Source organism: Gastrolobium bilobum, unplaced genomic scaffold (genome assembly GCF_033153095.1).
Source record: "Gastrolobium bilobum isolate Gb01-03AN ecotype WA unplaced genomic scaffold, APGP_CSIRO_Gbil_v1 utg16143, whole genome shotgun sequence".
In the NCBI taxonomy this organism is placed as follows: domain Eukaryota; kingdom Viridiplantae; phylum Streptophyta; class Magnoliopsida; order Fabales; family Fabaceae; genus Gastrolobium; species Gastrolobium bilobum.
The window spans coordinates 167,706-191,210 of NW_026897537.1; the positions used below are offsets into that span (position 1 = coordinate 167,706).

At 32.5% G+C, this 23,505-nt stretch overlaps 2 protein-coding genes across 3 annotated transcripts; both read left to right on the forward strand.

Moving 5' to 3' along the window:
* Positions 1-2,125, forward strand: LOC133307814 (large ribosomal subunit protein eL30). The gene is made up of 5 exons (XM_061508375.1): positions 1-145; positions 290-395; positions 747-848; positions 1,802-1,870; positions 1,955-2,125. Exons 1-5 carry the CDS (start codon positions 125-127, stop codon positions 1,993-1,995), a joined length of 339 nt encoding a protein of 112 aa, XP_061364359.1. The 5' UTR covers positions 1-124; the 3' UTR covers positions 1,996-2,125.
* Positions 2,126-6,329: 4,204 nt separating this feature from the next.
* LOC133307804 (RHOMBOID-like protein 9, chloroplastic) lies at positions 6,330-11,950 on the forward strand. 2 transcript variants are annotated; one of them, XM_061508365.1, is made up of 7 exons: positions 6,330-6,459; positions 6,956-7,484; positions 7,725-7,923; positions 8,072-8,237; positions 9,328-9,498; positions 10,410-10,564; positions 11,319-11,950. In XM_061508365.1, exons 2-7 carry the CDS (start codon positions 6,962-6,964, stop codon positions 11,590-11,592), a joined length of 1,488 nt encoding a protein of 495 aa, XP_061364349.1. In that variant the 5' UTR covers positions 6,330-6,459; positions 6,956-6,961; the 3' UTR covers positions 11,593-11,950. The 2 variants fall into 2 exon arrangements, with proteins under 2 accessions (XP_061364349.1, XP_061364348.1); XM_061508364.1 differs by having other exon boundaries at positions 6,454-6,568.
* The last annotated feature ends 11,555 nt before the right edge of the window (positions 11,951-23,505 follow it).

Consider the following 23,505-nt stretch of genomic DNA (forward strand, 5'->3'; position numbering starts at 1 on the left):
CAATACAAAACCCTAGCGATCTTGAACCTTGTTACTGTATATTATCTTAGACTCTGCCTCTTGCAATTAGGGTTTCTTGGTTCACTGCAATCTTCTTTCTCGCTTCAGAGAATCTAACGCCACCATGGTTGCCGCCAAGAAAACTGTAATCTCTCTCTCACCGTGTTTTTCATTCTTATTTTTTTTCTTCTAATTTGCAATTCTTGTTTTTTGCTGCTTCTTTTTCTCTCTCTCTCTCTCTTAATTCATGCTCCATTTTAATGGTTTCTGTGATTAATTTTTCATGCAGAAGAAGACCCATGAGAGTATTAACAATAGGCTTGCTCTTGTGATGAAGAGTGGGAAGTATACTTTGGGTTATAAAACGGTTCTGAAATCCCTCAGGAACTCCAAAGGTAAAATTTTGAAAAAAAAATGCATTTTTTTTTCTTTCTGATGTGGTTATTACTCATTTTGTGTGCTTTCTCAGCACGACTGAATTAATGGGTTGTGCTGTGAATTTGATTTATTTTGGTAATATTGAAGGAAAATTGGATTTGGGTTGGGCAATTTGGCTTTTTTGCGCGGTCAGATTTCAATTTGTGTGTGTTGTTTTTGTATATTGGAGATTCAAACTGAATTGTAGTGATTAGATCTCTGAAGATTGTAACTGGTTTTTTTTCAACTGTTGTGGATTTTGCTTGTGTATTGAGTAATTTGCTAATTGTATGGGAATTGTTGTAAATTTTCGTCAATTTTTTTTGCAGGAAAACTGATTATCATTGCCAACAATTGCCCACCATTGAGGAAGTCTGAAATAGAGTACTATGCTATGTTGGCGAAGGTTGGAGTTCATCATTATAATGGGAGTAAGTTCTCAATCTAACCAATTTCTCTGTCCTCTTTTAATATCTAATCGGTAAACGACATTAAATGATAGATGATAAAGGTTTCGTATCTGATTGCTTGATATTTTAACATCCTCTGCTGTTGTACATATTGGGTAGAGCTTGCTAAAAGCCTTGATCATTTACCTTGATACAATCTTTGGCATATTTCATTTAAAATGTCCTGGCTAGGAACATTTGTAAATACAATGGAGGCTTTCCTGTGCTTAAGTATCTATTACTATATTTCTTCATTCATTATGATTTAGGTCACAAATACTTTATATATCAAATTCATTGTACGTTAAGCCCACATTGTAAGTCAGCTTTAGTAACTTGAACTTCATTTGAAAATACTACTCTTAAATTGGTCAGTCAAGTTGAAAGCAGCATTAGCACTGCTGCCTTATGATTAAATGGCCTCATGCATACCTTAACGATAGTTTCAATGGAGGTAGTTTGTTTAGATTATGGGTTGATTTAAATTGCGTTGGTGGATGAAATTTTATGATTTGCACTACTGTTAGTGTCCTAACCTATCCAATTTTTAGCTGTCAGAACTTTTGTGGCATGGTGCTCTGTAATGACTTTAAGTTTAGGTAGTTTCATTTAGAGTCTGTTAAAGATGAAGCATGTAATGGTTTTAAAGATGTTGATGTTATATAAAAAATGTTTTTAAGGATATTACACTTGATCAGTTGAGCCATCCGTAATTTAGTATTTGGTATAATTATAAACTTTTTATGGAACTGGTGGTTGGCCATCCTTGATGCCTTTGTTGCTGTTTTTCTTTTATAAATTTCAATTCTGTTTGATGTCAAATGTTTTGATGTTTGGTAGTGTTTGTTAATGCACATATACATGGCAATCTTTTGTGATTCCTATTTATGTTGGTTCTATTAAAACATCTTTAACAAATTGTTTCTTGTTTACAGACAATGTGGATTTAGGCACCGCATGCGGCAAATATTATAGAGTGTGCTGCCTCAGCATTGTTGATCCTGGTATCTTATTACTGCATAATTATTTTAATATTGAAGACAATTTTATGCGATTTGTCTTTCTAATTTTGTTATTGTTATTTTCAGGTGATTCGGATATCATTAAGACACTGCCTAGCGAGCAGTAGAGTTGTCTCAAGTCCTCTTTTTTGGCCCATATAAAACTTTGATTGTTTGATATTTTCTGTTTTCTGTTGATTCAGACATAAAAGAAAATCTAAATGTAGGCTTAAATTATCTGGTGGTTTGTGCGGATCATGTTTTTGGGTATTCTACTTTATTGAGCATTAAGCAATCCTATGCAATTTTTTCTTAAAAATGTTTTGATGAATCGTATATAACAATGCCATTGTATTAGCAATTTTCGCTAGAAAATTTTAATTGACATTGTTTTCAATTGGTTTTTTTGGCATAACATGAGTATAGATAATAATAAATTGACCTTATCATCCACATGATTTGAGGTTTTAGACTAAAGTGTGCATGACTGAGGAAACTCTTTCAAAACAATTCTACCCCTTTTGAGTTCGAATGCAGGAAATATTTTTTTGCTTATTTAAAAGAGTATGGTTCGAATACAGTTTGTTTTTCATTCCGTTCTTACTATTTGGTTTTGGAGTTTAAAAGGGTGTGGGTGGTTTTTTTTTTCGAAGAAAAAAAATTGCTTAAATATTTTTGGGCCATATAAATAACTTTTTTTAAAAGAATAAAAATAATTGAAAGATTCGAACTCGAATTAATAAATTATTAGAAAAAGGGGATGGTCCCATCTACTTGTAAAATGAGCACGTACTTAGTTACCAAATGCATCAAAAGTGTAGATCAATACTGTGGTAATAAGTCAAGGGGTGTTAAAATGGATTAACACGATACGAATTTGACACGACATTAATATATAAAATATGAACACGACACATTTTTATTCGTGTTAAAATACCACATATTTTGTTATCAAAAAAAAAAATACAACATATTTTTATTCGTCTTAAAATCTTCAACACGAACAAGACACGAATTTTTAGCGGTTGACACAAATAATTTTTTGCAGGTTGACACGACTCAACACGAATTACATGCAAACTAAGGGTCAAAACGAAAATCGACCAAAAAAACATAAAAAAATGGGCAATCTAAAAAAAAAATATATATATATTTAAAAAAAATGGGTGAACACGAATTAGACATGACACGCAAAATGATACGATTTTTTTGCGGGTCATTTTTGTCAATTTGAACGCGACACAAATTTTTTTCGGGTCATTCAGACCAGAATTTTCATATCGTGTCGTGGGTCGACCCGTGTGTCGTAACTTTTTTTGACACCCCTAGATAAGTCTTTCTGTCGATTTGGGATTAATTTGTGGGATTAGTATTTCTCATATTGTAGGAGATAAAATTATCTCCTACACATGTAATATATGAATGGTCAAATCATGTAAAGAATCATTTCAACCCAAAACCTTGAGGTGTTGGTTACCTCCTCACGCAAACGCAAGAGCCGTTTGGGCTTGAAGCGTGACCTTGTGGTCACTGAAGTTTTGATAACATGTAAGGAACCACTTTAACCTAAAACTTTAAGATGTTGGGTGAGGGCTTTTTAATAGTTACATTATTCACTAACAAATCATATAATATAAATCATTAAAAAGTCTTTTACCCAAAAGCTTTTGGGTTGAATTGATTTTTTACATGATATCAAACATTTGGTGTCACGGGTTTGATCCTCAACGCCCCCACTTTTTTTTGTGAAATTTCTTAGCCGAGGTAGTGTGCGGCCCTCACCCAAAAACTTAAACTTTTGGGTTGAATTGATTCTTTACATCATATAAGAAATAAAATTATCTTATATGATTTTTAAATGACATCATTTTGCATTGGAAATAAAATTTGTCACAATAAAAATTAATATAACCCCAACATATATTAAAGTTACAAAAAAAAAATTTCCAACCTAAAATAAAGTGATTTTGACATTAATATTAAGCGCAACTTAAACTCAAAACCTTAAGGTATTAGGTGATGACCTTTTTAATGCGTTTATTTTATTCTCTAACACACACACACCCTCACGTAAAAGCCATTAGGGTTTGAAGTGTGGATATGACATAAACTCATTATTGATCTGCCTTGTGCTGCATAAACTCATTTTTTTATTTGTCTTGTGCATTAGGTGATGACCTTTTTAATACTTTTATTTTATTCTTTAACAAATGAAAATAATTTTGTCTTCGTGCAATTTGCAGGATATATTTTACGAAACCTCTTATGAACAACAGTAGTGTATTATGCTATCATTTCCAGAAACTTTAATTTTCAAGAGAGTAATTTGTCACCATCATAATTGTTAGCTTTTAACATTTTCACGGATAGCAAAGTTTCAATTAATAATAAAGTTGAACCTAACCAATTGATAAATGAATGTGGACAAGCATCTATTCAATTACATTATTATTGCTGTTTGTTTGGCCCCCATAGTTTGGGGTACTTGAGCATGCCACGTGTAAGATTGATTAAATGAAGGTGGGTCCATCCAAATCCAATTAGATGCAACTATTGGCTAATAAACTTTGCATTATCCCATGTTGCAAAACATGAATGGGTAAACTGAGATAAGTTACAATTACTAGATAATCTTTTTGTCTTTGTGGTTTCGCTATCAATCAACCATCATGTACCGATTAATGTAAGTACAAACTAACTACTGTTTATGTCTCCTTTATTATTTTTTATTTTATATGAAATAGTTTTATTTCCTACACATATATAAAAATATATGGAACCCATATAAATCCATATGAAAAAAGAGAAAAAAAAAATATGGCCCACACATACTTATATATATATGGGTTTATTTTTTATAAAATTATTTTAGATAACTTTATCTAATGTTTATCGAAACGATGTCGTTTTGAGGCGAAAATCATTGTGTTTTTGTAATTTTAATTTATTTCAGGGTTATAATAGTCTTTATCATTCTAATTTTTTTATTTTTCAATTCCAAAACGACGTCGTTTCAATGAACATTAGATAAAGTTAACGAAAGTAACATTACACACATATATATATATATATATAAGATAAAATTATTTCTTACAGCATAATAAATATTAATCCCTTGATTTATTATAGGTGAATAAATCGTTACTATTCATTCTTAGTAAATTTAGACCGTTAATTCATATTTTTAAACAAAAATCATATGTTTTTAATTTCTCAAATTAAAAAGAAAAAAAAATACAAAAAACACAAAACTTGAAAAAAAATTCTTCTCGACCAAAATGAATAAGAAATGTTAAAAGATTTCTAGATAATTAAAGTGGATCCATCCGAATTTTGTAAGTTAGTATATAACATTTAATATAAGAAGGGTCAAATGTTTCTCGTATAAGAAATAGGGATGATGTTATAGTTACTATCTTTTACTACTAAATCTTAACCGTTAATTTCTGTCAATCTAACAGTTATAATTTATTGGAAATTAATAATTAATTAATAAGTATAACCCAATAAATTATAACCGTTAGATTGACGAAAATCAACGATTAAGATTTAGTAGTAAGAAATAGTAAAAAAAAAAAAGATAGTAACTATAACTTCTCCAAAAAAATAGAATTATTTTATATGATTTTTAAAGCACATTGTTTTGTATTGCAGAAAAAATTTGTCATGACAAAAATTAAAATAACCCCAACATAAATTAAAATTACAAAAAATAATTTTTCTCAATCTAAAATAACATCATTTTGATGTCACCGAAAATAATTTTGTCTCGTATAATAAAAAAAACACTTAGCCCAATGTATAATTGTAGGATATTTTTTACGAAACCTCCTATGAACAACAGTAGTGTATTATGCTATCATTTCCAGCGACTTTAATTTTCAAGAGAGTAAATTGTCACGATCATAATTGTTAGTTTTCAACATTTTCACTTATAGCAAATTTTCAATTTATAAACCCCAGATGGATACCTCAGTTGACAATTGAGTTTTTAAAGATTTACCAGAATTAGGGGTTTAAACTCTGACTCAAGCAAATCCTTGAAAAATCTTTGGAGATCAGAAGACGTGTCCCTCTCCTTTTTCAGGGCCGTACTCTAAGAACAAGGTGATCGGAAGAGGTTAAATAAGAATATTTCTTGATTATATATATAAAAAAAAAAAGGAGAACTTTTCAATTAATAATAAAGTTGAACCTAACCAATTGATAAATGAGTGTGCACAAGTATCTATTGAATTGCATTATTTTGTTGTTTGTTCAGATTCTACTTTCTAGTGGCCTCCATAGTTTGGGGTACTTGGGTATGCCACTGGTAACATTGATTACAAGGTGGGTCCATCCACATCCTATTAGTTGCAACTATTGGATGATAAAATTTGCATTATCCCTTGTTGCAAAACATGAATGGCTAAACTGAGATAAGGTACAATTACTAGAGAAATTTTTGTCCTTGTGGTTTCACTATCAATCAATCATCATGAACCAATGGAAGTACAAACTAAAAACTAACTCATGCCTCCTTTGGGATTCTGAAGAAGCTGATAACCATATAAACATGCATTTATAGAGGATGTAGCACACCTTAGAGCCAGGTAAGGTTATGGATTTGAATTTCACTCCTTGAGTTTATGGTTTTCTACTGGTGTTCATTTTGTCAAGTGTTCATTTTGTTTATCATAACAATAAAAACAAGGCCTTAAGGTAATCTTGTTTCGTTTGTGTAGGAACTGATGTGTTTTTGTTTGTTTAGAAAAAGTTGTTGTCATTGGTTGGGTACTAGAAGTTTTTGTGCAACTTTTGGAATATATGTGTAGAAATGAAGTTAGTTAATCAAATCCAGAAATACAAGTTCTGGGATATTCATGTCATGCTGTTTCAGTGTTTTTTTTTGCTTAAACTGAAGACTTTTGGGATGCCAAATAGGAGATTTTGAATAAGCCCTAATGCTGTTTGTTGATTGTGGTTCACTTGAAGATTATCAGTTATGTTTGTCTCAAAGATATTGTAGTTTTCAAGAATACAACAATCCTTTCTTCCTTTAGAGTTTGATGTTACTTACCCTTTTCTTTTTTTCTGGTTTTTCTTCAGGCTTTCATGGCTGCGTTTCCAATATGTTACAAAACACCCCACAAGGACCAAAATCTTCCAACCCAAAGTGTAATAAGACAGAATGATAAGAGGTTCATGTATGACAGTGACAATATGCTACGGTCCACTTCAATTTCTGGTCAAATTTGCAGGAGTTGCCACCCCTCAAATAAAGTCAGCATTATCCTTACAAAATCAATCACAAAAGAAAGGAATACACATAGGTGCATGGTTCATGGCAGAGGTTCTTTGACAAAAGTTTGTAGTCCATATAGTCACTTAAGCTTCATTCGGGGATGTTATTCAAAGAGAGAAAACCTTTCCACAGTTTGGGATTCAACAGAGTCTAGACCTATTGAAAAGCAACTAAGTTCATTAGATTCTTATTTCAGAAAACTCCAAGATAATGAAAAATTAAATACTTTGGACTCATCAAACAAGGTGCTGCAGGTTCATCACAGAGATAGTCAATCCAGAATAGAAAATGAACTGGATTCCCTTGATGAATATCTTGGAAAACTAAATAATGGTAAAGTGTAATTACTTTTTGAGTATTGCAATGCCTCCTTAGAAAAAGTACTTGACATGAATTTTTAAAATTGTAAATGCTAACACTGGAAGTTTTGAAAAAATATAAACATGAATAATATTAATAATAATTATACAAGAAATACATCTTCAGTCTTTCTTGTTGTGTTTAGATCTCATGTTTTTGTATTTAGCTTAATGCTTGCTGCAAAGATGAATTTGGAAGTATTTTTGTATGCAGGTGTAAACCAAGTATCTCATGTTCCAACTTATGTTGAGAGTCGTAGTGAAAAAAATTTAGCACCAAAGCAATATCTCAGCAAAGAAAATGATAGAGCAAACTTTAGGAAACAAAATATGTATGTGGATATACAAAGAATAAAAGGTGTGCATGGTCCAAGGTCTCTACCTAGTGATGAAACCTCCAGTCTCTACCTAATGTGAGTTTTGCTCTTTCATAATTCTTGATTTATCTTTTCAAAGACTACTTTTGGTTCTATCATACTTGCTTCCCATGTTGATTGTTTAACATATGGCTTATGATAAGTAGCTCTCTCTTATCCTTCTCTGTTGTTAACTTGGATGCAGTGGTATATTGGCTTCTGTAAACATTGCAGTGCTTCTATTTGAAATAGCAAGTCCTATAAGGAATGCTGACTTAGAGCTGTTTTCTCTTCCACTGCTATATGGAGCAAAGATAAATCATTTGATCGTGGTTGGAGAATGGTGGAGGCTTGTAACACCAATGTTTCTGGTACAAGCTTGAGAACTGGGTCCGTGTTTCCATTCCACAGATATAGAGCATTGTTTACATGACACTCATCATAATTTGGGAGAATCAAATGATTTAATTTCTGTCTTTGATTTAAATTTGTGCTGTGTGTCATGCTACATTTACTTTTGGGAAGTGGCTTTATTTCAAAGTTATATAACTTTCAAACCAACAGCATTAAAACACAGCCATTATAGTCTAGAAGTGCTAAGTTACTGATATGTGTTAGAGAATAATATAAACCATTAAAAAGGCTCTCACCCAACACCTTAAGGTTTTGGGTTGAAGTGATTTTTTACATGGTATCAAAGCTTCAGTGACCAAAAGGTCACGAGTTCGATACTCGGTGTCCCCCCACATTCTAGTGGAATTAAATAAGCACAAGGTAAACCAAAAATTAGGCCTGTGCAATATCCACGCTTCAAGTCCAAAGGACTCTTGCGTGAGGGGATGTGTTAGAGAATAATATAAAAGGCCCTCACCCAATACCTTAAGGTTTTGGGTTGAAGTGGTTCTTTACAATATGCTTCCTGCATGGAAAAATGGAGTCATTGACTAATTGCTTAATCTTGATGGGAAGTCTAGAAACTCTTTGCAAAACTAAAGTGGACAAGTGTTTGCTATCAGTTGTTTGAGATATATACTTAATACCACATCCTAAATTAATCTCATTGTAACTGTGTCTCTTATGCCAACTTATTAATTTTTTCATATGCAGCATGCAGGAATATTTCACACGGTAAACCAAAAATTAGGCCTGTGCAATATCCACGCTTCAAGTCCAAAGGACTCTTGCGTGAGGGGATGTGTTAGAGAATAATATAAAAGGCCCTCACCCAATACCTTAAGATTTTGGGTTGAAGTGGTTCTTTACAATATGCTTCCTGCATGGAAAAATGGAGTCATTGACTAATTGCTTAATCTTGATGGGAAGTCTAGAAACTCTTTGCAAAACTAAAGTGGACAAGTGTTTGCTATCAGTTGCTTGAGATATATACTTAATACCACATCCTAAATTAATCTCATTGTAACTGTGTCTTTTACGCCAACTTATTAATTTTTTCATATGCAGCATGCAGGAATATTTCACACGGCTCTCAGTTGTTGGGCCCTTGTATCATTTGGGCCTCAAGTTTGCAGAGGCTATGGTTCATTTACATTTTTCTTGATCTACATACTTGGTGGAATTTCTGGCAACCTGACAAGTTTTCTACATACACCAGATCCAACTGTTGGTGGGACTGTAAGTATCAGTCTACAACTCTAAGTCATTGTCCTTTTTGTTTAACAAATTTTCTAGAAAAATTAGTTTTCAATTAAAAGAAATTATAGATGATTATGTTTTAATGTGACTTTTAAAACCAATGTAGACATTGCTTTTCCCCCATAATGTTTGTGAGCAAGGATGCTAAATGAATTTGATTAGTTCAAATTATAATGGCTTTGTATGTGCATAAGTTCAAGGTATTGAAGGAAATCAAGTGAGGATCATTCTATTAAACTAGATTAATTAAGTAGATATATTATGCAAAATTTTCTGCAAAGGACTTATCATCAACAAGTTTAAAGAACTTATGACCAATCTGTTGGAAATCGACAATCACACAAAATCGACAAAACAGAAAAGAAAACAGAGATTGACACGGTGATTTATCCTGATTCACCCAATGTAGGCTACGTCCAGCTTGTCTGTACTATATTCACCTCATCGCCACTCGTTACAAGTCACTCGGTTTACAAGAAGAATATAAATAGGATTAGAAAAACCCTAACAATAGCTATTCATGAGGCCCAAGCCCAAACTACTAAGAAAAGAAAAAGTTACAGTAGCTATTCACCCCAGTTACCTTTCTGTTGACCCCGACAATAAGAGCTCTCATCAGCATGCGAAGTATGAGCTATACCCAACACAATCTAATTGTTTTAGAGTAGGACTAATGGAGAAAAAAGGTTCTTGCATAAAAGTTTACTTTCTATATTTCATTCCTTCTGTATGTCTTGGTTTGTGTCCTGCTTAAAAGCTGTTAAAACTTTACTTTTATCCTTCTGCAAATGATTTGTGAAGTTGAATTAATTTTTGCAACATCTTTCTTTCTGTTTGATCTCTTTTGTTTTGTCTTCAACTCCCTATCTCTAACTTCAGCTTGCACTCAGGGACCTGTATTTGCAATAATTGGTGCTTGGCTCGTGTATCAAATTCAAAATAGAGATGTTATTGGAAATGATACTTCAGAAAACATGTTCCGGAAGGCAATAATCATTACAGCTCTTGGTTTCATATTAAGCACTCTTGGCCCAATTGATGAGTGGTATGTATGGCTTACATTACTCAGAAATTTTGTTTACAGATGAAACTCAATAAAATATGAAAGAAACTTAACTTCAAAAGGAAGAGGCATACATACATGTAAATGATTTGGATCTCACACCATGAGAACAAGTTCACTTTTCATATCATGTACGAAATAATAAAGCCTGATATGTCCCAAAGGGTTAGGATCCTTTTACACTAATGTAACTTTAACTCTCAGTCTTGGTCATTGATCACACTTACATCTAAAGGTTCTAATTTTGTAATTATGTGAGCCATGATACAAGTGGAACAATTACCAAGAATGAGTATAAAACTTCTTATTCTTGCGCTAGTATAAGAATAATCTGCCCCATGTTAAAAATATGCAGCAACATCAACAACACCATTATCTCAAACTATTTGGGGTTGGTGATATTAATATATATATAGGGTCCATATGGTGTCCAGTCACTAAATATAAAGTTTTGTCTAGTTACCGCATTATAACTATGTATTTCCGGGAATATATAGTTATAATATTAAAGTTATATTTTTTTTACTTTCCACACCAGCAGACAAATTTATGAAAAGAGAGAAAAAAGTACAACTTTGATATTATAATTATGTAGTCCCGAAAATATATAGTTATAATACAGTGACCGGACAAAACCGCCCAATTTTCATATTGAGGAGAAAATAATTCAAATATTTCCAAAATGTTCTTTAAATTGTAAAATAGAAATCTTATGTGGTGGCTGGCTTATCTGCAGGACACATTTTGGAGCAGCTTTCACAGGCATGGCATATGGTTTTTTAACCAGCCCAAGTCTTCAGCTGGATGATACATCATCAGGAACTGGTCAAGAGGAAGGACTCAAACTTGTTAGAAAATATGGTGGTTCATGCAAATCACTAATTGTGTTCACCATATTCATCATTGTTTTAAGCTCATTCCTTTTCTTTATGGAGCCCCCTCTCAATGCACTTGCGTATGTCAATGCAGTAGCTGCTAACGAATTGGAATATATGTATATATTTGGTTGATGCAACTTGTTACCGACTCCTCAGGTTTCTCCAGCATATTTTCCCTGTAGGAAGGCATTGGAAACTGCCATATAAAGGCATGTAATATGTAAGAAGGAAGAAGAGAGTGAGAAGTTCTAAGTGCACGAGAAGTAGACAGTTATCACTGAGATTAGGCCCTTCTGTTTCTGTCTTTATATACATATTATAGGGTTACAAAAATATACCAAGCCCAATGACTATGTAAAAAAAACACTAGTATTTTTTTTTTTTATGATCTCTCTAAGGCTTCAGTATATGATATACATTGATTATGCCTTGATAATTTGTAAAGTATAATACTAATTCTAACTTCAGTGAAAATCCTAGTAAACAAATCTGATAATTATTCACTAGTTGGAAAATGGGAAGTTGAAATAAAAATGTTATTTGATATTTTTCTTTGAACAAAATGACAATCTACTTCACTATGGTCACTGTGGTTGGCTCATGAAAAAGGGTGCTATGTTTTCTTCTTTTGGAACAAAAAAGCTTGCTACGTTTTCCAACCTAGCAGTTAAAACTTTAGCAAGTATAGAAATAATCTCGTTGTTCATTTTAGAATGTTAATTATCCACTTGCCTGACTCATAAAAAATTATCATCAATCAAGAACTCAGTTCATCATTGTTCAGTTATAGGACAGAATAAAAGAAATACACAGTAATAAATTTAATGTGGGAGAAAAAACATAAAAGAAAAGAAATTTTTCCAAACAAAGCTTCATACAACTATGAGTTACTTCTATCTCTTATTACAATAGTGTTTAGTGTTATATTCCGAAAGAAATAAAATGCTGTTTCAAACTATTTTACTGCCAAGTAAATCAATGATATAAAATTTTAGAGATGCTACATTCCAACTAAGAATTCTGCATCTGCCAATTTAGTGCTTCACTTCTGAAACTGTAGTCAATCACTAGCCAGAGCCAATAAATCTGCAAAGTTCCTCTCCAGAGCTAAAAACCAAATGATTAAAGATTACAATGTTCTGTTTTTCATGTCTGTTTTAGCTGTTATTTCTCCTCTTTTGTGCTGCATTGTATGAAATCATAAATTCTGCAATTATATAATTTTTGCCTCATCTTTGGAGTTGTCATTTTTAAGGCTCAATATTATAAACTATATTACCAATTGATATTTAATCACTGCCGCAAACAAATAAAGAACTTAAGGATTGACTTGACTATGAAGGTTCACCGGAGTTCAAATTTTTGACTTGACTTGGGCATTCCTTTTGCAGAGTGAAGATGTTAAAAAACCATATGAATTGCCAAAATAGCCTGCTTCCAACTGCCCTTTGATAGAAGAAATGTCAAACAAGGTGTGGTCATATATATATATATATATATATATATATATATATATATATATATATAGGGTTTAGTGAATATCAAGTGACTTGATGTAAATTAGGTCCAGTGCACTATATTCTCCCGCGAGAATATAGTGCACAAAATTTTTTGCCTATGTTCTCCCGGGAGAACACCTGCAGAACACCATTGTAATGTTTTTGCACTATATGGCTTAGCTCAGCGGTAAGCTTGCTTGCCGTGGTGTGTCAGGTCGCGGGTTCGAATCAGCCTCTCTGCAAAAAGCAGGGGAAAGACTGCCTAGAGTATTCCCTTCCCCAGACACTCACGAAGTGGGTATTTGAACTGGGTCGGCCCTTATTCTCGCGGGAGAATATAGTCAAAATTCACTCACTGGACAGTCCAGTGACTGAATTTTGGATTTTTCGATATATATATATATATATGAAGAAGGTTATATTTACAAACTACACTAAGTATGACCGGTCATACTTCAATCAAGAGTGTATGACTGGTCATACTTAGTGTAATTTGTAAGAAAAATTTGTAAACAGATCATTTTTCTATATATATATATATATATATATATTTCAAGAATTGCATCAACATTGTTATAAGTGCTCACGGTAAATGTTCTACCAGTAGAAACAAAAAAATATTATTGTGAAAGAGTTTATAAGGATGTTTCTTCCATGACATGGGTGACTAAATGGGCCACCTTTGTGTGTTAGCCTTTTTTGGCGGATTGAGTTAAATATTTTAACCCACTAACCCAACACAATCCACTCTATATTAAAGAGAGTTAAAGATAAGTGATCTCGTCCCGTCCCATTTTTTATTTATTTCTTTCTGGCTAGAAGAGAAGATAGAACTTCTTGTGTCGAATGTAAGGTCTACCCTGGAGAGTGTGTCGCTACGCAACATAAGCTGGTAGTCTTGGATGTTCGGTTCAACAAAGTGCGTACAATGAAGAAGAGGGCTCAGAATCCAAGGATAAGGTGGTGGAAGCTTAAGGAGGGTAAAGAGAGAGAGTTCAATGATAGAATGTTGCACGAAGGACCTTGGGAGTTTGATGGAGGAGTAAATGCAACATGGAATGAGATGGCTAAGTGTATTCAAAATTTGGGAAGGAGGGTGTTGGGAGAAAGCAAAGGAAATGGATTTCATACAAAGGAAACATGGTGGTGGAATGGAGAGGTGCAAGAGGCAATTAAACATAAGAAGGAGTGCTTTAGATCTTTGCATAAAAGTCCCAGTGCAGAGAACCTGCAAAAGTTTAGATTGGCGAGAAAAAATGCAAAGAAAGCAGTGCGAGAAGCTAGAGGCAAGGTTTTCGACGAGTTGTATAAAAATCTTGGGAGCAAGGATGGTGAAAGAGGTATTTATAAACTTGCAAAGATAAGGGATAAGAAAAGTAAAGACCTCACCCAAGTTAGATGCATCAAGGATGAAAATCAAAAACTTCTGGTGAGAGATGAAGATGTAAATGAAAGGTGGTTGAAATACTTCAACAAGCTGTATAATGGGGATGGAGATACAAGCGAGGTGGACTTAGAGGACGTGTGTGATGATATGAATAGAAGATTTGTACGCAGAATTAATACACATGAAGTTAAGGAGGCTTTAAAGAGGATGAAGACTAATAAAGCCTTAGGGCCTGATGGTGTCCCTATTGAAGTGTGGAGAGGCCTGGGGGATGTGGCAATAAAATGGTTGACCAATCTTTTTAATAAGATTCTCCAGACGAATAAGATGCCTGGTGTATGGAGGAAAAGTATGATTGTGCCTATCTACAAAAACAAGGGAGATATACAGAATTGTTCAAACTATAGAGGCATTAAGCTAATGAGCCATACTATGAAGTTGTGGGAGAGGGTTATTGAACATCTCTTGAGGAGAGATACCAAGGTTTCTGTAAATCAATTTGGATTTATGCCAGGAAGATGTACCATGGAAGCAATTTTCTTGATGCGACAACTAATGGAAAGATACCGAGAAAAGAAAAAGGACTTGCATATGGTGTTCATAGACCTTGAGAAAGCATACGATAGGGTTCCAAGGAAAGTTTTATGGTGGGTCCTGGAGAAGAAAAAGGTTCCATTAAAGTATGTAAAGGCAATCAAGGATATGTATGATGGGGCTACTACATGTGTAAAAGCTTGTAACGGATCATCAAGTTATTTTCCTATCACGGTAGGTGTACACCAAGGGTCGGCTCTAAGTCCTTACCTCTTTGCCTTAGTTATGGATGAACTAACAAAAGATATTCAAGAGGAAGTGCCATGGTGTATGCTTTTTGCAGACGATATTGTGCTTATTGATGAGAGCAAGGAGGGTGTTAATAGAAAACTTGAATTGTGGAGAAGCACATTGGAATCCAGAGGATTCACATTAAGTCGAAGCAAGACTGAGTATCTGAAGTGTGAGTTTTCTCTGGTACGAGATGAGGACCAAGAACCTGTGCATCTAAATGGTCAAGAGGTACCCAAAAAAGATGCTTTTAAATACTTGGGCTCCATTTTACAAAACGGTGGAGAGATTGATGAGGATGTAAATCACAGAATCAGAGCAGGGTGGATGAAATGGCGCAGTGCATCTGCTTTTTTGTGTGACCGCAAAATCCCCCTGAAGTTAAAAGGAAAATTCTATAAAACGGCAGTAAGACCGACAATGCTATATGGAGCAGAATGCTGGCCAGCACATAGGCAACATGAGCATAAGATGGGAGTAGCAGAGATGAGGATGTTAAGGTGGATGTGTGGTTACACAAGGATGGATAAGATAAGAAATGAAGATATTCGACGAAAGGTCGGAGTAGTACCGGTAGCCGAGAAGATGAGAGAACATAGATTGAGGTGGTTTGGGCACGTGATGAGAAGACCCATGGATGCTCCTGTAAGAACAGAAGTTTGTTACCAAGAGCTCAACACAAAAAGAGGCAGAGGTAGACCGAAGCTTACTTGGGGGAAAGTAGTAAAACAAGATTTAATGGAATGGGATATAGATTGGCGAACAGTATGTCTTAGAACGGAATGGAGAAAAGCTATAAGTATGGTGGAGGGTTAGACCCGTTGTTATTCCTATGTTCCAGATGGTCCCTTTTTAGTCCTTTTCCCCTTCATTTCCCCCACTTCTTCTTGTCCCTTTCTTTTTTACTTTTATTTATTTATATATACATATATTGTTATTTTATTTTATCTTATTTTATATTTTTATTTTATTTGTTTATTTTTATTTTTTTTTATTTTTATTTTTATTTTTATTTTATTTTTTATTTTTTTTTTCAACCGTTTTGTATCTTTCATGTGGGTTCATCTACCACCGACCCCAATTAATTTGGGATAAAGGTGTTGTTGATGTTGATGTTGTGGGATGAAAATGGATCGAGATGGATTAACCCGTCACCTTTTGAACTAATTGAATATATGCCGAAAAACACTCTTACAAACTTGTTATGTTTTTGAGCACTTATAGCGGTCTTGATATAATTCTTGAAAAAAATAAAAGAATGACCATACCTTGTTCATATTTCTTCTACCAAAGGACCAATATATATTGATATTGGACTCATAAACACATGCTTTTTTGGAAATTCATATGGCTTTTTAGCATTTTCTGGCCGTCCAAAGAAACTCTTTGTAAGCATCTTGTTCTGTTGCTATTCGTTTGACAGAAGATAGGAAGAAAAGAGAGAGAAGCATGGGAGAAAAAGATTGCTAGGAGATGAGAGAAATTAGACCTTGCAATGAGGGAAAGGAAATAGTAGATTGAGAGAAAAAAAAAAGGATTGAGAGATAACAAATAACTAGAAATAAGATAATAAATGTTAGTTATGAAATAAACTATAAGATAAAAAGAAAGAGATTGAGAGAATATCGAATGCAATTGCTTAATTTGTAGGCTAACTATTTTATAGTCAACTAATTTGAAATAAGAAAAGAAATGCTAATAAGATAACTACCAATTAGATAAGATAATTAATACTAATTATAAGATAACTAACTACCCATAAGATAAGGTAACGAATTTGAAATATAATTATATATAAAATAAGATAAACTACACTTATTAGCCAAAAAAATTTAGCTCGTGCCAATATCTATATTTTACAGTAAAATCTATGAAGCAAACCAATGTTAAAAATGAAGTAACTGTTGCACATCATAAATGGTCTTTTCCCTCAAAGCATATTTTTTATTTTCTTTTTTGAAAAAAAAATTCCGTCAAATTTTTTATAAATAGTTTTAAATTTTATAAATAATATTTAAACTTACAAAAAATAAAGTAAATTTTTTTTTTTGCCAAAAATAGGTTTCACAGTTATGGTTGTAATGTGATGTATTTTGGATGAGAGTTTTGGGCCCAATCCAAAGCCCATCCCCTCTATCTCATCATAAAGATTGTGAACTATATAACACCAGAAACATTCATACCCTCACTTCCATGCACTCTCTCTTCTCATTATGAGGAATGGGCTGGCCACTTCCTGCAAAAGGGGCCAATAGGGTAATGATTTTAGGTCATTCTAGCATCAGGGAACTCTATAAATACCTCTCTCCTCCACCGTTGAAGGGGCTGCAAATCTATTCCCCATTGTTGTTATTCTATTCCATTGTCACCTAGGGGAATGAATCATTTTATGAGTACAGTTAATATGATTACCTGATGTGGAAAAATCAATTTTGATAAGGAAAGTGGGAAAAAAATATATTGAAATAAATAATTATAAAATCATTACTATTGATTTATTTTTATGGGGAATGATATTATAACAATCAAGTTGTGTTACTACAAGTAACTACCAATCAATCTCACCGTTAGATCGCTTATATTGATTCAACGGTTATATTTATTTCTATCTTTGTATGGTCATGATTTCCCAAATTTAATATCAATCAATCTCACTGTTAGATCGCTTATGTTGATCCTACAGTTATATTTGTTTCCATCTTTGAATGGTCATGATTTTCCAAATTTAATATTTTATATTTATTTTCACATTTGTATGGTTATAATTTCCCATATTTAATGCTTTCACTTTAGATACGGAGAATCATAAAACTTAGTTGTTACAATATCCTTCCCATATTTAGTTATATGGTTAGGATTCACTTACATAACATAATCATGTTAATCAACACATGAGAAGATCCACTCGCATCGCCTAGTGATCCATGGAAATGAAATTGCTGAAATGAAAATGATGATGAAGACTAAGAGTTAGAGAGTGTTGAATTAAAAATTAGTTGAAATGGATTGGGTTTTGAAGCATTCGCCATAGCCAATAATTGGAAAAATTCCTTTGCAGAGCAAAAATCAAGAAGATTAAAGATGGAAAAACAATTCCTCCACCCCATTCCGCCGTGCAGCTGGCGACTCGCCGGCACACTCGTCTCCATGCTCCGAGTCGACTCGGGCGAGCCACATGAATCTACTCTGACCTAATTTTTCTTCCCTTCTTCTAGTATTTTTTTTTTTGTAATTATGCAGGGTTTTATATTGGGAAAGTATATTGTAACAATCAATTAGTGTTACTACCAATCAATTTCACCGTTAGATCGATTATGTTGATCCAACGGTTATATTTATTTTCATCTTTGTATGGTTATGATTCTCCATATTTAATACTTTATATTTATTTCTACCTTTGTATGGTTATGATTTCCCATATTTAATGCTTTCACTTTAAATTTGGGAAATCATGACCATACAAAGATGAAAATAAATATAACCGTTTGATCAACATAATCGATCTAACGGTGAAATCGATTGATAATAATATTGGTAGTAACACTACTTGGTTGTTACAAGCTTACAATCAGTGTTTTAAAACCCCACCTCACCCCCAGGTTGACTCGGGTCAACCCTGACCCCTACCCTCTGAGGGTTGGGGTCACAAGTTGGACCCTATATGCACATCATTATCGCTAGTAGCGCGGAAGTGGCGCTACCAGAACCAAGATCAAAGCCTTAGATCCTCCGCGCCAGTAGCGCGGGAGTGGCGCTATTGGCGCCAGACGCGCGTGACCTACTTAAGCAAGGAGCGAATTTCAATTGAAAGAAGATATTGTGCAAAGATTTGGGGAAGGTTTTACATCATATAAAAAAAGGGAACCAAACTCTCACGAAGACATGTTTGGCAAAGATATTGTGCAAAGATATTGTGCAAAGATTTGGAGAAGTTTTCGGTTTAGGGGGCAAAGTTGAGAGCAAGAGCTGGAGATCGAAGATTTCAGAGAGAGAAGCTTGAGTTCAACATTGAATTTCTTTCTTCTTCTTTTTCATGACTTCTTTTAGTTTCTTTTACTTTTTTGTTTTGTTTAAGTCAACTATGTCTGGCTAAGTTTATTTTGTAGTTAAGGTGATGGATTTGACGTGAATCTTTATTTTGGTTTAAATTTATTTCTTTAATAAGTTGTCTTAACTTATTTGTGTTTTACCTTAGAATTATATTTTGAATTCTTGTATGAATTGATCACTCGTATAGGGATTTGAGGGTTATGGTTCACAATAGACATATTGGGATTTTACTCCTGAAAGGGTAAAATATCAGTTCTTGCATGATCTAAACATAGGCTTACTTTGATTGCAAACTTTTAGAATTCATCAAGCTTACTGCTTAATCTAAGAGGAATTACTAAGACATTAGAATTCCAATTGGGTTAAAGGGTTAAAGACATTAAGACATTATGATTTAACCAATCAATTAATTAGGAGATGAATTGTTTGAAATAATATAAATGAATTATTATTGAAATTAATTTAAACTACTCAAGGGGGATCAAAGATGAAATTTTCCCTAGCTACAACTTCCATTATTGAATTCTTAATTCACGTTTTAGTTATCTGCATTTTTGCCTGTTCTTTATTTTCATTGCAATTGTTTTTCTTTTATTTTAATTCAAAATCATTCTTCTCTCCACCTATTGATATGTCTAAATTAGTGTGAACATTGAGAATAATACTTGGTGCATTTAATTTTCGTAGGACGATACTCTACTCATTCTTTATTATTTGTACGACCAATATATTTACTGTGGTCGCAACAGGAGCTAAACAAGAAGCAGACTAACTTCTTGGATCAAATGTTGTATTAAGAGAACATTATTTTCTGCGGGACCCACCAGCCATGACAACAGTTACATCAATTTTAACAAGGTTTTGAAAGCCCTTGAATTGAAATTTGGGCCCCCATGGTGATGGAATCATCTTCTATTGCTCCTAACAAACTGGTTACAATTATCAAACACAACAAACTATATATGTTTGTTCTCCGATACATGATGTAGACTTAATTCATGTTTTATATAAATTTGAATTTTGAATTTAATTTACTCAATCCCCTCCACTTCGCGCTCAATATTTCTTTTTTAATTTGAGTTACCAGTTTAAAAATATTTAACAAGAGTAAATCAATGCCAAAATTGCAAGATGGTCAAAACTATTAAATTAAAAACTTTTCATTTGCTAGCTTTAAATAATACTCATTGCTTGTCTCAATCTTCATTGAAACCAGATTATCTTTCTTTTATTTTTCTAACCTATGCATCTAGCTGTTGTTTTCTTTCTTTTCTCTTTTGTTTTCTCAATCATCTTTCAACTATCATGGAGTTTTATCCTCTGACAATCATTCTCTTAATGTGCTCCTACTTTCAGGGTTAAACAAAACTCTAATCAAAATATTATCTTATATATAAATTCATTAGAAACTCAACTAATCTATTTTATTCGAAGAAACTCAACTAATCTATCTTATTAGAATTCTGTCATACTCATATAAGAGAACTCTCCCAGGATTATATTCTCCTATCATATACATGAAACTTAGTTTGTTTCTTCTTCATCAGATCCCTACATATTCAAATATGCCCTGAAAAATAGTTTACAAATTATTTGTTAGATTTCAATTCTAAATACATTATTTTACTAAAAAGATGATTTTGACAATAACTTATAGATATGCAATGAGTTTATAAATTAATGATTATGGATTGTTTATGTTTGTAGCAATAGAAAATAAAAGGATTTTTTTGTTCAAGTATGAAATTTCTTTTCACACAAATGATGTGAAATTCTACAAATAATACAATCACAGATAATCTCATAGATACCCTGTAATTATTATTTTTTAATTACAATGAAGATGAAATTTTAAACCAGACTTAGGTGTAACATTTAAAACTCCATTAATAAACTCTTCTTAAATTTAAAATTAAATTTATATCTATATCCTTCAAATAAAGTTATAGGTTTCTTTCTTACTTTATTGAAAGTATTGTTCAAGAAAAAACGTTTACAGTATAAAACATTAACTTTTTATTTAAAACTTATTAAATGAGAAATCTTAGCAGTGCTAGATCAGTATAAATATTAATAAGAATGTAACTTATATGTATGACTTTTATTAATGCTTGAATTGAAAATAAAATCTAAACGAAAAGAATTTAGAAAAAAAAAATCAAGATTGTATATTTTAGAGCATACTCACTTGATCGTCTGCCATTCCGAAGGAAGTCTTCCAAGCGGAAGATTTTTTATAGTATAAAATTCTAATATTTTTATTTAAAATTAGTTGCATGAGAAATCTTATGAGTCAAAATTTGTTAATGCATGTGTATAGTATGTTATACTATCATTCTAGATGCTTCTACTTGTCGTGTACACGGAATGATTATATCGGTTGAAAAATTCAAGTGTAATTAGCCACATATGGGTTGATAATGGACTGAGTAAAATACATATAGCTTACAAAAAAAAAATACATATAAGTGGGAGGACCTATAAATCTCATACCAATCTCAAGAGTAATATCATAGCCAGGTTGGGTTCAAGCTAGCTAGCCAGATATTTGACTAGGAGGCGGGCTGAGTACTTGGGCATAGGATATTCGGTTGAGGAGAAGCATATATCAATTGTGGATTTCACACTTGAGGAAAAGATTGTTGGAATATTCAAGTGTGGTAAGTCTCACATTGGTTGGTAATGAGCCAAGTGAAGTGCATATAAGTGGGAGGATCCATGAACCTCATACCATTCTCACCAATATCTTGATAATTTAGGGCATGATCCTTTGACACCAAATCTCTACTGTTAATTTCGTGAATCTAATGGTTATAATTTATTGGATCACATTTCTTAATTAATTATTAATTCTCAATAAATTATACTCTTTAGATTGACAGAAATCAACGGTTAAGATTAAGGATTCTTTCCCTTATAATTTATGTTTTATTTTAAAAAAAAAAGGTAGATCATTTTATATCAGTATAAATTACAGTCTCAATTTCAATCTTTGTTCCCAGTTATATTTAATGATTCAAATTTATTAGTTATGTGAATTATTAGATACAAGTGAAACAATAATCAAAATTTAGTATAAAACTTATTATTTTTAGAGTGATGATAGCTGATTTGCCCCCTTTTTTATTAAAAAAAAGTTTTTAATCCTTAACTTTTTCTTCCTTTAATGGTAAAAATTATTTCACTGAATTGACAATGTAAAAATCTTACTCTCTAAAATGGTCATCTGTTGAAGGCTTAAGATATCTAATAATAAATTGAGAGTCAAAACCAACATGAACTAAGCAAGACAATATTTTTTTTAATGCAAAGGTAGGAATTGAATACATAACCTAATACAAACTACTCAAACAACTTACTATTAGACTAATTTTAGTGGTTTCTAATCAAGACAATATTAGATCTATGTAAATTCCATGAGAGGATGCAATATATATATTAGACATATATATGTGTCAAATTTTTTTTTGAAGATATATGGATTTGGCTATTTATTAAACACAAACTGTAAAAGATGTCGGTTTTGTGAGATGCAATCGGTTGAATTCCAACAAAGATGCAACATCCACTATAACATGTCCCAAAGAAAATAAAAAAAGTCTTGATCTCATAAGTATGAGTCTAGCAATAGATTGTAATAACTTAATAATAGATTTGTTAAATCATTTTAACATTAACATATGCAATTGAATGTTCAACATTAATTCCTATTGCTATATAATAATTGTAAAATGTTGTTAATGTGAATTCATATGCATATTAATGAGGTTTGGCATAGTGGATTGAATCTTTCGTCCACGCTAGCTGTGACTTAGGTTTGATTCTTAACTCTCTCTCTCTCTTTGGTGGTAAGTGATATATAATTCCACATTAAATTTTTAATGAGATTGGTGGTTTTTTCTGGTCTTGTATGGGGGCGTGCCTCCCCCAATCTAAATTTTTATTTAAAAAAGAACTTAATCTTAATTTTATCATTTAAGCAAGGAATTTAGCAAAGACAATATTATGAGTTAAAAACACACAAGGAAGAAAACGTTTGGATGAATATGGCAATTAGATCCCGTTTGGATGGACTTTTTTTTCTTCAAAAGCTGCTTTTTTTAAGAAAAAAAAGCACTTCTCGAAAAAAGTCTGTTTGGATGCCTGCTTTTAAAAAAAGCAGAAGTCATAAAAAAAAGCCAAAAATTTACTTTTTCCGGAAGCTAAAAATTTTAGCTTTTAAAAAAAACAGAAGTCAAAAGCCAAATATTTTTTTCAAAAGTCAAATATTTTTTTAAAAATCTA